The following is a 12,203-nucleotide window of genomic DNA, read 5'->3' on the forward strand; positions in this document are numbered from 1 at the left end:
AAAGCAAACACAGACATTCGTGCGACGGTGAGTGAACCAAACCGTGCATGTTCCATGCGTGTGCAGCATCCCCACCGACCCTGAGATGTGGAACATGGACAGCGTGAAGACAGCCGTCATCCAGCTGCTCAGGGAGATGTCACAGTCTAAGCTGGCAAAGATCTGCCCGCTCAAGCAGGTAAGCACCAAGGTTTATTATGGCATATGCCACTGCACGCTGCAACTCCGGTGCTTTTTGACGAACATGTTTGCAGCGAGCTGTGATATGATGATTTTCAATTAAATTCGAGTATATAAGATTCATATATAGGATTGAATGGGGTGCTGACATTTTCTTGCCGAATCATTCACAAGCAAAAAAATGTAGCAGTTAAGCTTTGCTGACTACAACTGCTGTTTTAGAGCTAACTTCGGTGCTGACTGCCAGCTTTTGCTAGTGAAGCGCCATAAAAACATTATAATATTTTTAACCATACCCTCGGCAGCGATTCACTACAACGGCTAACAGCTAACAAAAAAGCAATGCGCACGCAACGCTGTGTCTCTTTAGTATCGTCCACCTCTGCCATCCTACCTCATTTCTGCGCTGGTTCGACGCCTTATACTGTAGGTTAGCAAAATCTGCAGAGTCCTGATACTCTAACAAACGATTGCTGCTGAATGCCTTTCAGAATATACGTCGAGATTTAGCCATGCTCCTCTCTGCTGAAGTACTGTATATGGCTGCACGATTAAACAAAGCATTGCAGTATAAGCTGACACTGCTAGTCGCATCGCTGCTTCGGAATGCCTCTTGCACAGTCCCTGCTGTCCACGATCGTGAACAACAAGTTCAGCGGAAAGCTGGGTGCAGAGAAGTGCAAGGAGTTCGGGCGCTGGTTCATGCAGTACCGGCAGTCGTCGCCAGGTAAGCCATTGCAGAGATGCATAGCTGTCGAGCAATAAAGTGAGAGCAGTTCAAAAAGGAAGGATTTCATTGCGACAAGGAATTTTCGGCGCTAAGCGTATATATACGCTAGGTACAGATGAACTCTCAAGGAAATAAAGTAATCTACCTATTTGTGCATCGCTATCTTCACTTGGGTAGAGCATGTAACCTTCTAATTAGAACTAGTGATCGTCGAATAAGAGCATGTTTTGAAATCTCTCTGCGGGTACATGATCGATAACGTCCGCACGCTTCCAGCAATGCACGCAGCGCGCCAAAAAGTAAGCCGCCGCTTTGCGAACTAGGATCGAGCTTCGACTTGCGTGAATGACTAGTCTGCTCAGCTGTTTCCATTGTTGCTTACGTTTCTCCACTTTCAAGGATAAACCAACGTAGCTTCATAAATATTTGAACTTACGTAGTCCGCCTCATATTCATCATATTTCTTTTTTGCGTGCTGCGTCATTGCCTGTGACTCTTTATACCAATCAAATAGATATGCAAGATAACCTACTGTGGGTTTTTTAAAACATTTTTTCTTTTTTTTTCTTTCTTGTATTCTGTTTTTGTTTCTTTTTTTCCTTACTGGGAAGAGAAGAACAGAATGCGGCGACCATAATCCAAAGGATGCTGCACGCTAATTCTGAGGCTTTGCTGCAGTGCACTGCTGCTTAGTGGGGCAGCCACTTACACTAGAGCTTATTGATCATACCAGTTGGGAAAGTCGGCTTCAAAAATTGACTGGTTTTAATTTAGTACACATTTTTCAGATGCCTATGAATTGTCGCGCCATCTAGAAGCAGTCAATAGCAGCTTTATGCTATTGCCATCATTTCCTTCTGGAAATCACTCTTTTGCTTTCTTCTTTTTCACCTTAATTACCTCTACGGCTTTTATGTCTAATAATTTTTGCTACTGCAACTCTTGAACATATTTTATTTTCTCGGTGATTGTGCATATATCTACAATCTGAAAGTCTGAAGCTTCGATGCAGTTTCCTTTAATGACTGCGGGCGCTGCCACATTTCGTATACACATGAATTTCGACCAATCAAAACTGCCGTTTTTTTTTAATACGTGGGCCCTACAGGAAGGGTGCACCTGCCACCTCTACATGTGAATGTCAGGGCCAAGCCGGGAGTTGAAGCATTAAAATGACTACTGCACACTGGAAACTACAGGTCAAAGACATACTAACCTGAATACATGTAAAGCAGACTGTGGATATTACGTAGATGAATATACCCTGGTATTTTTGTTCGGTTTCGATCAATAGCCACGCTAGACAATATTATTCTAACCAAAGCAATTGCACATTTTAATTTGTTTGGGAAATTGCGCTATTTTACAACTATTACTTGTTCTGTAAGAAAAAAATTAATTTGCTGACAATAACATTAACCGAGACACAGCTTCTTCAGCGATCAAATTCTCTTGCCACCACGAGAGTCCAACGAGCAGATTTTGGAAATGGTACCATTGCTCATTGCATTCTTCCGAGTACCGCATATTGTGGGAAAAAAAAAAGGAAGAACTTTGGGACAAACTGTCTTGCTATTTGCCTGAGCTTTGTATGTCACGCAGCTCTACAGAGGATGTGACGATTGACAGCACGGGTATTGGGGCCGAGCAAGGCAGTTAGCACTGTTGGCTATGGGCCGGTTTCCAAATTGGGAAGGCTTTTATTCTCACGCAACCTCTTGTCCAAAAGTTGGGGCAAACTCTCCTGAGCTTTCACGTTATAGCTGCTTAGCGATCCTTTGAGCTATCAACTCCTCTTGTCCGGTATTTCACCCTTGTGCTAGATTCTGTAATCGACCGGTTGCCTGTACTTTACATATTCACTGTTAACATAGGATGCACTCATAGCGCGAGCTACAGTACCGCGCTGCCCATTTTTGCCCTCCACACCCCAGTGGCCCCAACCTAGCATGCGTTATAAACCCCACTCAAGTGGCTTTGAGTCGTTACTCAAGAGGTGTGTCTCTGAGCTTGTACATCACGACTTGACGTGCGGTTAATCTGTTCCATGAAATGCCCAGCCACAGCGTCGACGTTCTTGGACGAGGACAAGCCGCCACAGGATGGAAGGATGACTTTTCATTCGAGCACGGAGCTGCCGCGCATGCGCGAGTGGTACAGGCAGTGCCCGCACCCGACGAACCTGCAGTTGCAGGACTTTGCCAACCAACTCAACTGCGAGTCCCTGCGGCTGCGAAACAAGTGAGCCTCCATGTCATATAATTCTTACACTGCGGCACCCATTTGAGCAGGGAACCGCCATGTCCCATTTTTTTTTATGAGCGGGCATCCATTCATTTAAGATATGAGCGCTTACTGTTCACGCCGGGCTTCAGGGAACAGTCCCGCACTTAGCCAAGCTGGCAAGAGTTGAATTATTGAAGCCCGGCTCAGATATCTGCCTGGACCCCGCAGGGGGCATCTGCTAAAGCAGATGTTTGGTGTACCGTGCGACACCACGGATCCCAGCACCCACGCTTAGCCGTGCGTGGCATCGCCGTGTCCGGGGAAAAGGGGATCCTGGTGGTTGAGCCGATGCCGAGTGTTCGGACCTTTAAGGCCCCTCGGCGGAGGCAGCACACCACTTCGGCCCCAGCTTCACGTAGACGGCACCTCCGGGCTGACCCACCCGGGGGAAATCGGCAGTCGCCTTTTCCTGTTCTCCCCTCCATCTTTCACTTTCCTATTTTCTTTCTTAGAACTGTCCTGTCCTCTCTTACCTTCTTCATTTCTTCCTACTTCCAGGCGGCGAGGGTTAACCTTGTGTGGCTAGCTACCCTGAGTTACGCCATATTGGGTTATAGTTACGGTGTACAGCTGGCGTGGGCAGGAATTGACAATTTCTGTCCCATCCCCTCGTTAGGCTCCATGGTGGGTGGCTGGCACTGCAGCCGAACAATATACTTTTTTATGGCATCTAAACTCCTTAACCCCGATCGTCCTCCTTCTAAAAGGGGGCGCACCGAGACCCCCATGTTCTTCTCAAAGAACATAAACAACTTTCCTCGTTTCCACGTGGTCCACAGTGACCACAAGGAAATCACTGCACGACTTGTGTCCCCATTTGTTGTTTCTTGAACGTTGACTGAGGCCATTGGCCAGGGCTATAAGATAAAGAAACTTGGAAACGGTGACCTGCTACTAGAATTAATATACAATCATCAGTATCAGAAGCTAAGTGCAGTCGAATCATTTGGAGAAATACCGGCACAGATTAGCCCGCACCGATCACTAAACACTGCCCGAGGAGTCATCTCTGATGATGACCTTAGGTACGTGAGTGAACAAGAACTTCTTGAAGGCCTGAAGGAACAAAATGTCACAGATGTTTACCGGATAAAGATCAGACGAGATAACAAAGAGATAGAAACAAAGCACATTGTACTCACCTTTGCTGCAAGCACTCTCCCAGAATCTGTCGAAGTAGGCTACACAAAGATAAAACTGAGGCCCTACATCCCTAACCCACGCCGTTGCTTCAAATGTCAGAAATATGGCCATGGCTCTCAGAGTTGCCGTGGCCAACTCACATGTGCAAAGCGTGCCTCGCACGAACACCCTACAGACAACTGCGAAGAACAGCCACTTCTCTGCTCAAACTGTGAAGGTAACCACCCAGCTTATTCACGCTCATGCCCGTACTGGAAAAAAGAAAAAGAAATAATTACACTGAAAGTCACCGAAAACATATCTTACGGAGAGGCACGAAAGCGGCTTTCTCTTCCTCAAAAGCCACACTACTCCGTTGTGACGCAGCAGGGCGCAGCATCACAGCGGTCATCGGCACCTGCCCAGGAAGCACACAGTTCTTCCAGGGCAGCGCCACCTGCGCCCTCGGTGGAGTCAGCTAGCGCTACTCTACCACCACCCGCAAAGCTGGCTGCGCGGACCCCCAGGTCAGCCGGCCCAAAGGCCTCGACCCATGAGTCGAGGCCTAAAACTGACAATCCTGTGCTTTCTGCACAGTCGTCCACAGTCGTCCACCGCATCTGAAGATGCGATGGACACAACTTCTTCACCCCAGCTGCCTAGGCGGCAAAGCTCACTGGAGCGAAAAAGAAGGGGAAAAGTCCCAATAACAGGTCCCAGGGACCTACAAACCTAAGATTAAACTTGTCCCCTAAATAACTTTTAATTTTGGCGCTCCTCATTTATTGGAACTGCCGAGGACTCTTTAAAAATTTAGATGATATATATGAAATTCTTGCGGACTATCAACCAAACATACTTTGTCTGCAAGAAACCCATTTAAAACCAGCAGACTCAAATTTCCTTAAGCAATATAATGTATTCAGGAACGACAGGCAAGGCAGCTCTCACTCCTCTGGCAGCGTTGCCATTGTAACACAAAAGTCAATCCCCTCTCGAAACATCTCACTCAACACAGACTTAGAGGCAGTGGCAATCAGAAGCTTAGTTTATGGTAAAATAACAACGGTATGTTCCCTATATATTGCTCCAACTTATAAGCTAAGTAGCGAAAGTTTTGAAAAATTGATTGATCAACTTCCGGAACCTTGGTTGCTGGTCGGAGACTTTAATGCTCACCACCCATTATGGGGATGTACAAGAACGGACTCCCGAGGTGTTCTAATCGAAAAATTCTTATTGTCCTCTGGATCATGCTTACTAAACACGAAACAGCCAACTTACTACAATATAGCACATAACTCTTACACATCCATAGATCTAGCCATTGGCTCCTCGATGTTCCTGGCAGCTACAGAGTGGACTGTCATTAACAATGTATACGGAAGTGACCATTTTCCGATCTTAATAAAATATACTGGGAACGGAGATGAAAATGTGTCAAATCCCAGAAAATTCAAAGAAAATGCAGCCAACTGGAAGATGTTCAGGGAACACTCATCACTGCCTTGTTCATCCATTAGTGGTCTAGATGTAGATGAAACTCAGCGCTTGATCACACTGCACATTATAGAAGCTGCAGAAAAATGCATCTCACAAACGTCAAGTAAGCCACAAAACAAACGAAGACCCTGGTGGAATGCAGAATGTAAGACTGCTCGTGAAGCTCAGAACAAGGCATGGTCGAACTTGCGACGACATCCCACTGCTGAAAACTTAATTGCCTTTAAGCGAGCAAAGGCAAATGGCAGGCGTGTTCGACGCATCTCCAAGCGAGAAAGCTGGGCCTCGTTCCTTTCGTCTGTGAACTCTTATACTGACGCACACAAAGTCTACAACAGAATAAGAGCACTCAAAGGATATAACACTCTCACAACACCTCTTGTCAGCACCAGTGGCGACACACTAGAACATCAAGAAGACACACTAGGGAAACACTTTGAATACATATTTAGCTCGGCACACTATACAGATTCCTTTCTGCGGCACAAGGTGACCGAAGAGAGTAAACCTATACATGATAAGAGACCATGCACAGGAGGGTACAATAGCCCGTTCACACTACAAGAGCTGAAGAGTGCACTAGACACATGCAAGAACACAGCAGCTGGTGCTGACAGAATCACATATGCAATGCTCGGGCACCTCCATGTGGACACCCTCGAAACCCTACTCTGCCTGTATAATAAAATATGGGCTACAGGACGCTTTCCTCAAGCATGGAAGGAAGCAATCATTGTCCCGATATTAAAACCTGGCAAAGAACCCACACTTGCAGCGAGCTATCGGCCAATCGCCCTAACCAGTTGCTTATGCAAGCTTTTCGAAAAAATGGTAAACCGTCGTCTTGTTCACTTCCTAGAATACAATGGCCTTCTTGACACAAACCAAGCTGGTTTTAGGGCTGGGCGATCAACAGACGATCAGCTCATTGCATTTGAGTCCTATGCAAGGGATGCTTTTGTACACAAACAACACTGTCTATCTGTCTTTTTCGATCTTGAAAAAGCATATGATACCATATGGCGCTATGGTATCATCCGCGACCTCTTCTCTCTCGGTATCACAGGGAACATGTTGAACACGTTAAAAAGCTACTTGTCTGAACGAACCTTCAAAGTTCATGTTGGCAATACATACTCGAAGCTGTTTATACAGGAAAATGGTGTCCCTCAAGGTGGTGTCCTCAGCTGCACGCTTTTTATTGTCAAAATGAACTCGCTAAAAGGCGTGCTGCCAAGAACCATCTCTTATTCTTTATATGTCGATGACGTCCAGATAAGTTTCAAATCTTGCAACCTGGCCATCTGTGAACGCCAGATTCAACTAGGCGTCAACAAACTGTCTAGGTGGGCCGACGACAATGGGTTTAAGTTTAACTCTGCAAAGACCGTCTGCGTGCTTTTCACTAAGCAGCGTGGCATTAGACCTGAGCCCAACATTAGACTGAGTGGTCAGAGCCTTGCAGTTCAAAAAGAACATAAATTTCTCGGTGTAGTTTTTGATGAAAAGCTTCCCTTCATATTACACATAAAACAGCTGAGATTAAAATGTCTGAAGGCAATGAACCTGCTAAAAATTCTGTCCCACCAGTCCTGGGGCACAGATCGTGACTGCCTCTTGAGCCTTCTGAATAGCGTAGTTTTGTCTCGTATTGACTATGGCTCAATGTTTTACGGGTCAGCATCACCTTCTGCCCTAAAAATGCTCGATCCAGTGCACCACCTTGGCCTTCACCTTGCCACGGGTGCTTTTCGAACTAGCCCAATTGCTAGCCTCTATGTTGAGGCTAACCGATGGTCATTACAGCGAAGAAGACAATTTACTGCTGTAAGATATGCTACCAAAATATTGTCTCAACTGGACCATCCTTGTCGCCGGCTCCTGCTTGACACAGCTAACACAGAACTTTTCACAAGAAAACCGTCACTAACACCACCATACCCAATAAGACTAGCCCCTCATATTGAATATCTGGACATCCCGGTTGGCAGCCTCCATACAACTTCCATAAAAGACTTCATCGCTCCGTGGGAAATGCACGCTGTTAATTGCGACCTAACATTCCTTCAAGTCGGAAAACATGCCCTTCCTATAGCCATACAACAGCACTTCATGTCTCTGCAGGCAAAATACATTTGTAATGAGTATTACACTGATGCTTCAAAGTCGACTCAAGTCTCATGTGCTGCACATGGACCACAATTTTCACTAACAGAAACACTGAACAGACATACAAGTATATTTACTGCAGAATCCCACGGTATCCTGTTAGCTGTGAGACACATTATAGAAAACAAAATACAGTCATCGGTCATCTACACAGACTCCCTTAGTGTTTTAACCTCCCTAACTTCTTGGAAATGGCACAATAAGAACCCAGTCCTGAATACTCTATTTAACAACCTTATCACTGCCCATAAATTACAACTTAAAATTACACTTTGCTGGGTGCCAGGCCACCGTAGCATACCAGGTAACGAGGCGGCTGATAGGCTTGCTGTGTCAGCTGCCTGTCGAAATACTACAGACATCGACAAAATAATATACCAGGACCTCAAGCCACACATTAAAAACAAAATTCGACAACAGTGGCAAGAGGAATGGGACACAGCGACTGAAAATAAACTGCACACTATAAAACCTATCATAGGCAGGTACACTACAGACAAGAGACAGATTCAAAGAAGTAGCCTTGTGCAGGCTGAGAATAGGTCACACACATACTGCACACTCATACCTTTTAACGAACTCTCCTGCACCACGCTGCTCGAGATGTGGTGGTCATCTTACAGTAATACATATTTTAATTGAATGTCCAACACTTGAAAAACAAAGGCGACATCATTTTTCCGAAATACACAAAAAATATATACCGAAACATCCGTGCATATTTCTCGGCGATGACCCAATGTTCTCACCCGAAAGAGTTCTTAAATATTTTTCAAAGGTAGGCTTTTTATGTCAAATTTTTTATCAACGTGGGCTTCAACCCGTCCCTCTTACTTAGATAACTAGCGTTTTAACATTTACATTTCTTCTTTTAATATTTTACTCAGACCACTATACATCTCGGAACGTTTTAGGCTCTATACACCACTGTTTTTAGAGATCATACACTGCAAACGAACTTTTAGGCCCTATACACCATAGCTTTTAGCACATCATCATCATAATCACCAAAGCTATCACATCAACTGGAGATGGCATTACACCTTGTGTTTGGCGCTCTTTGGCCATAGATGCCCTTGCACCAGAAAAAATCAGTTCATCATCATCATATCTGCCTGGAATCTCTCTCGAGGTGAAGCCGAAGTTTAGAAGTTAACGGAAAGAGCTGGAATAAAGTGGAAAGGAAAATGATAGTGAGCTGGTTCCACATAACGGTTGTAACTACTACAGCATCAATATGATGCAACTTGTTCTTAATGCTTTTCATCGGTGCTTTAAAGAGGAGTATGCGACCAAAGGTGAAAAATGTCATAATTGAGTTTCTTCCCATTATCTTCAGAACTTTGTTGCTATATTTTATGTCTGTTTGACTCATGAAACATAGACATCAACTTCTGTAGTTTGATAGACAGGTTTGCATAGAAGCATAGAACACAATGTTAATTATGACAACCCTGGAGCACTCCTTTCTTGAAATAAAAACTTGCAAAGCAGGCATAAAAATGTTATCTGCATCGATTTATATTTTAGAATAAAACAAATTTTCAAGCAGCAAAAAGGAATGTGAGGCCCAGATTAAAGCGCCACAATTTATCTGCAAATTGTCACTGCAAAACGAGATGGCACCACTGGTGCCATCACTCTGGCAGTGGCAGATACCGTTGCGCATGTGCAGAACACAAGATCGTGCTCTGACGATTCTTACGGAGGGCTTCACTGCCTGTGCTTCATTGGTTTCCCCAGGAGAGCTCTTTAAGCGCAACAGATGTAATGCAAGCCATTGAAACCCAGGGTCGCAATCACAGCTAAACAGCATTGCAAAGTGCCCTCTGATGATACAAAAACACTTCTACTGAAAAGAAAAGTGTTTACGCGAAATGCTACAACCTCATACCATACAGTAGAGTGTAGCCACACATTCAACACTTAGTTAAAACTAGGACCAGCAATTAGCACTGTGCGCTATGCTGTGCAATCCACCTCCACAGACCAAAACTCAGTTCTTAATATAAACCCGTAAATGTTAAATCTTTCTCAAGGCGTGCTAACTCCCTAAAAAGCGCCGTGGAAGGCATACAGTTGAGCCCAACGAACCTGACGATCACGGTGATTGTGTTCGTTATACCTAAAGTTTATAGTAAATGGAGATCTTATATTACTGACAAAAATAAGGAGTCAAATAAGAACAGAGTTTATTTCTTGAGAAAAGCCTGTTATAATGTGTGTCAGCTCTTTTTTAAGGAAAACCCTATCACGGTGTTTTTTAGCCTTTCCAAGGTGGCCAATCTTCCCCTCAAATTCCCCACCAAGGTCCTTGCTTCTAACTGAAGCAACATCAGGGTCGGTCAGCTGCACGTCAGTGACACGCATTGCCATAACTAAAAGGGGTCTGAAGTGAACATCAATCAATCGCTATCAGGATCCGCTGAATGCATGCCGCCAAAGTAGCATGTGCATGATGCCCATGTCCAGTAGATGAATCTCGGACGCTGCATTCATTGGCAGAAAGAGTATACAGTCACCGATGTCAGGAAAGGCTGCACCTACTGCTTCGTCATGTCCGTGGTTGAACTCATCTAGCCATTCGGCAAACAGCTCCTGTATAATCCAGGAATTTTTGTGTTTGTACCACAGTGGGATGTATTGGGGCTTGCGATAGTCCCCAAGTGGCAGCTTATAATCCCTGCTGTGTATGTTTGTGCTTAACCGGATGGTGCAAGTCAGTAACGCGAAGTTTGCTATGCTTACCATCAGGAAAAAAAAGGATGTCTCGTTCTTCTTAAGCTACTTTTACCCCACAGTCTGATCCATCATGGATGGAAATAAAGAAATTATTATTATTATTAAAGGCATGGCTCACTAACGGCAGAATCTGGTAGCATAGTTCAGCTCCACTGGTACTGTATGCAGCTAGCAGAGCTTAGCTTGCTTTCTCTAGAGACAGTGCCAACATCATTGGTATTAGTTAAGGCTGCTATGCCAGTGACGGCTTTGCACAATATTCCATGGTGAGCTTTAAATCGGGGAAGCTGCCACTGTCCAGGGCTGAAATCGGGAAAGCCCAAAACTGAAGCAAAGTCTCTCGCCTTGGAAAGCATCGCCTAGTCCACTGATGGAATGTTTAGAGACTGGGCCGCCTCACTGCATATCTCAAACGCCCGCATAGGTTACACTACGAGGGTACTTTCTTGTCGTCGGGCCAGCTTTAATTGAAATTTGACCTTTGGCTATTGTCAAAATGACAGACTTAGACAGGCTGTATTTGTTTTCTTCAGCAAGTCACAGTTCTTTGCTCCTTGAGCAATTTCATTAAGAATATTTTATTTTCATTGGGACATCAGCAACCTTTAATTCTTTCGACAGTCCATGGCGCACAGTCTGCCCTCGGAGCATTTTCAGCTGCTGGAATCTTGCGGTGAAGCCGTTTTGGTGCCTCCATTTCCCCTCCAAATTGTGCCCTACAACTGTGACTTAATGGTTACCTCAGCCATCGATGTATTGGAGAACTGTGGACTCATGGAAGTAATGGGGGACCCCTTGAGATTGATGTGGGGAAAGGGGGCCGCGAGGGCGGGTCGATCTTTTTTGCAGTTCCGGAGAGCAGGTCTCATACTTAACCGAGATTAATTCCAAGGCTAGACTAGCCTCTAAAAAATTGCGCTTGATAAGCCAGCGCACCACAGTCTGCAGAGGAATGGGGAAGAGGCAACGTGTCAGCGCTGGTATGCATGCCGCAAGAAGGAATTGGAATCCTTCCAAAATCGCACCGCTTGTTCGTCGGAGAGCCGAGCCGAGATAGCAGGCCAGCAGTATTGCCACAGCTGGAGTTTCACCGACACCGGCATCAACAAACGCCGTAGACGCACTCTCTTTCCCTTCTCTCTCTTGCTCTCCATTCCGCACTCCTCTCGCGTTTCCTTGAAACTGAAGTTGGCTCTGAACCTCCATGCTTTTAACCCTAAATAAACTGTAGCCAGGCCAGAGCTATTGTGCAACCTTTTTTGGGTTTTGTGGACCCCATCTGAGAAACACTGGGTTAGGGCGCTTAACCACAGATTCGAAGGGCGTGAAATTGGTGCCAGCCGCGGCGGCCGCTTTTCGATAGAGACTGAAAGCAAGGCGCCCGTGTGCTGTGCGACATCAGTGCATGTAAAAAACCCCAAGACGGAAGAAATTTCCTGAGCCCTCCACTACGGCGTCTCTCATAGTCCGA

At 45.3% G+C, this 12,203-nt stretch overlaps 1 protein-coding gene across 1 annotated transcript in view; it reads left to right on the forward strand.

Moving 5' to 3' along the window:
* Positions 1-12,203, forward strand: part of dve (SATB1_N and homeodomain domain-containing protein dve) — a 103,619-nt gene that overhangs the window by 84,053 nt on the left and 7,363 nt on the right. The window contains exons 5-7 of the mRNA XM_084602220.1: positions 67-178; positions 802-907; positions 2,971-3,151. Coding sequence (XP_084458346.1) covers positions 67-178; positions 802-907; positions 2,971-3,151 — 399 coding nt within the window. The remainder of the gene's footprint in view (positions 1-66; positions 179-801; positions 908-2,970; positions 3,152-12,203) is intronic.

This window comes from Amblyomma maculatum, chromosome 4 (assembly GCF_055883805.1).
Source record: "Amblyomma maculatum isolate TAMU_Amacu chromosome 4, ASM5588380v1, whole genome shotgun sequence".
Taxonomy (NCBI): domain Eukaryota; kingdom Metazoa; phylum Arthropoda; class Arachnida; order Ixodida; family Ixodidae; genus Amblyomma; species Amblyomma maculatum.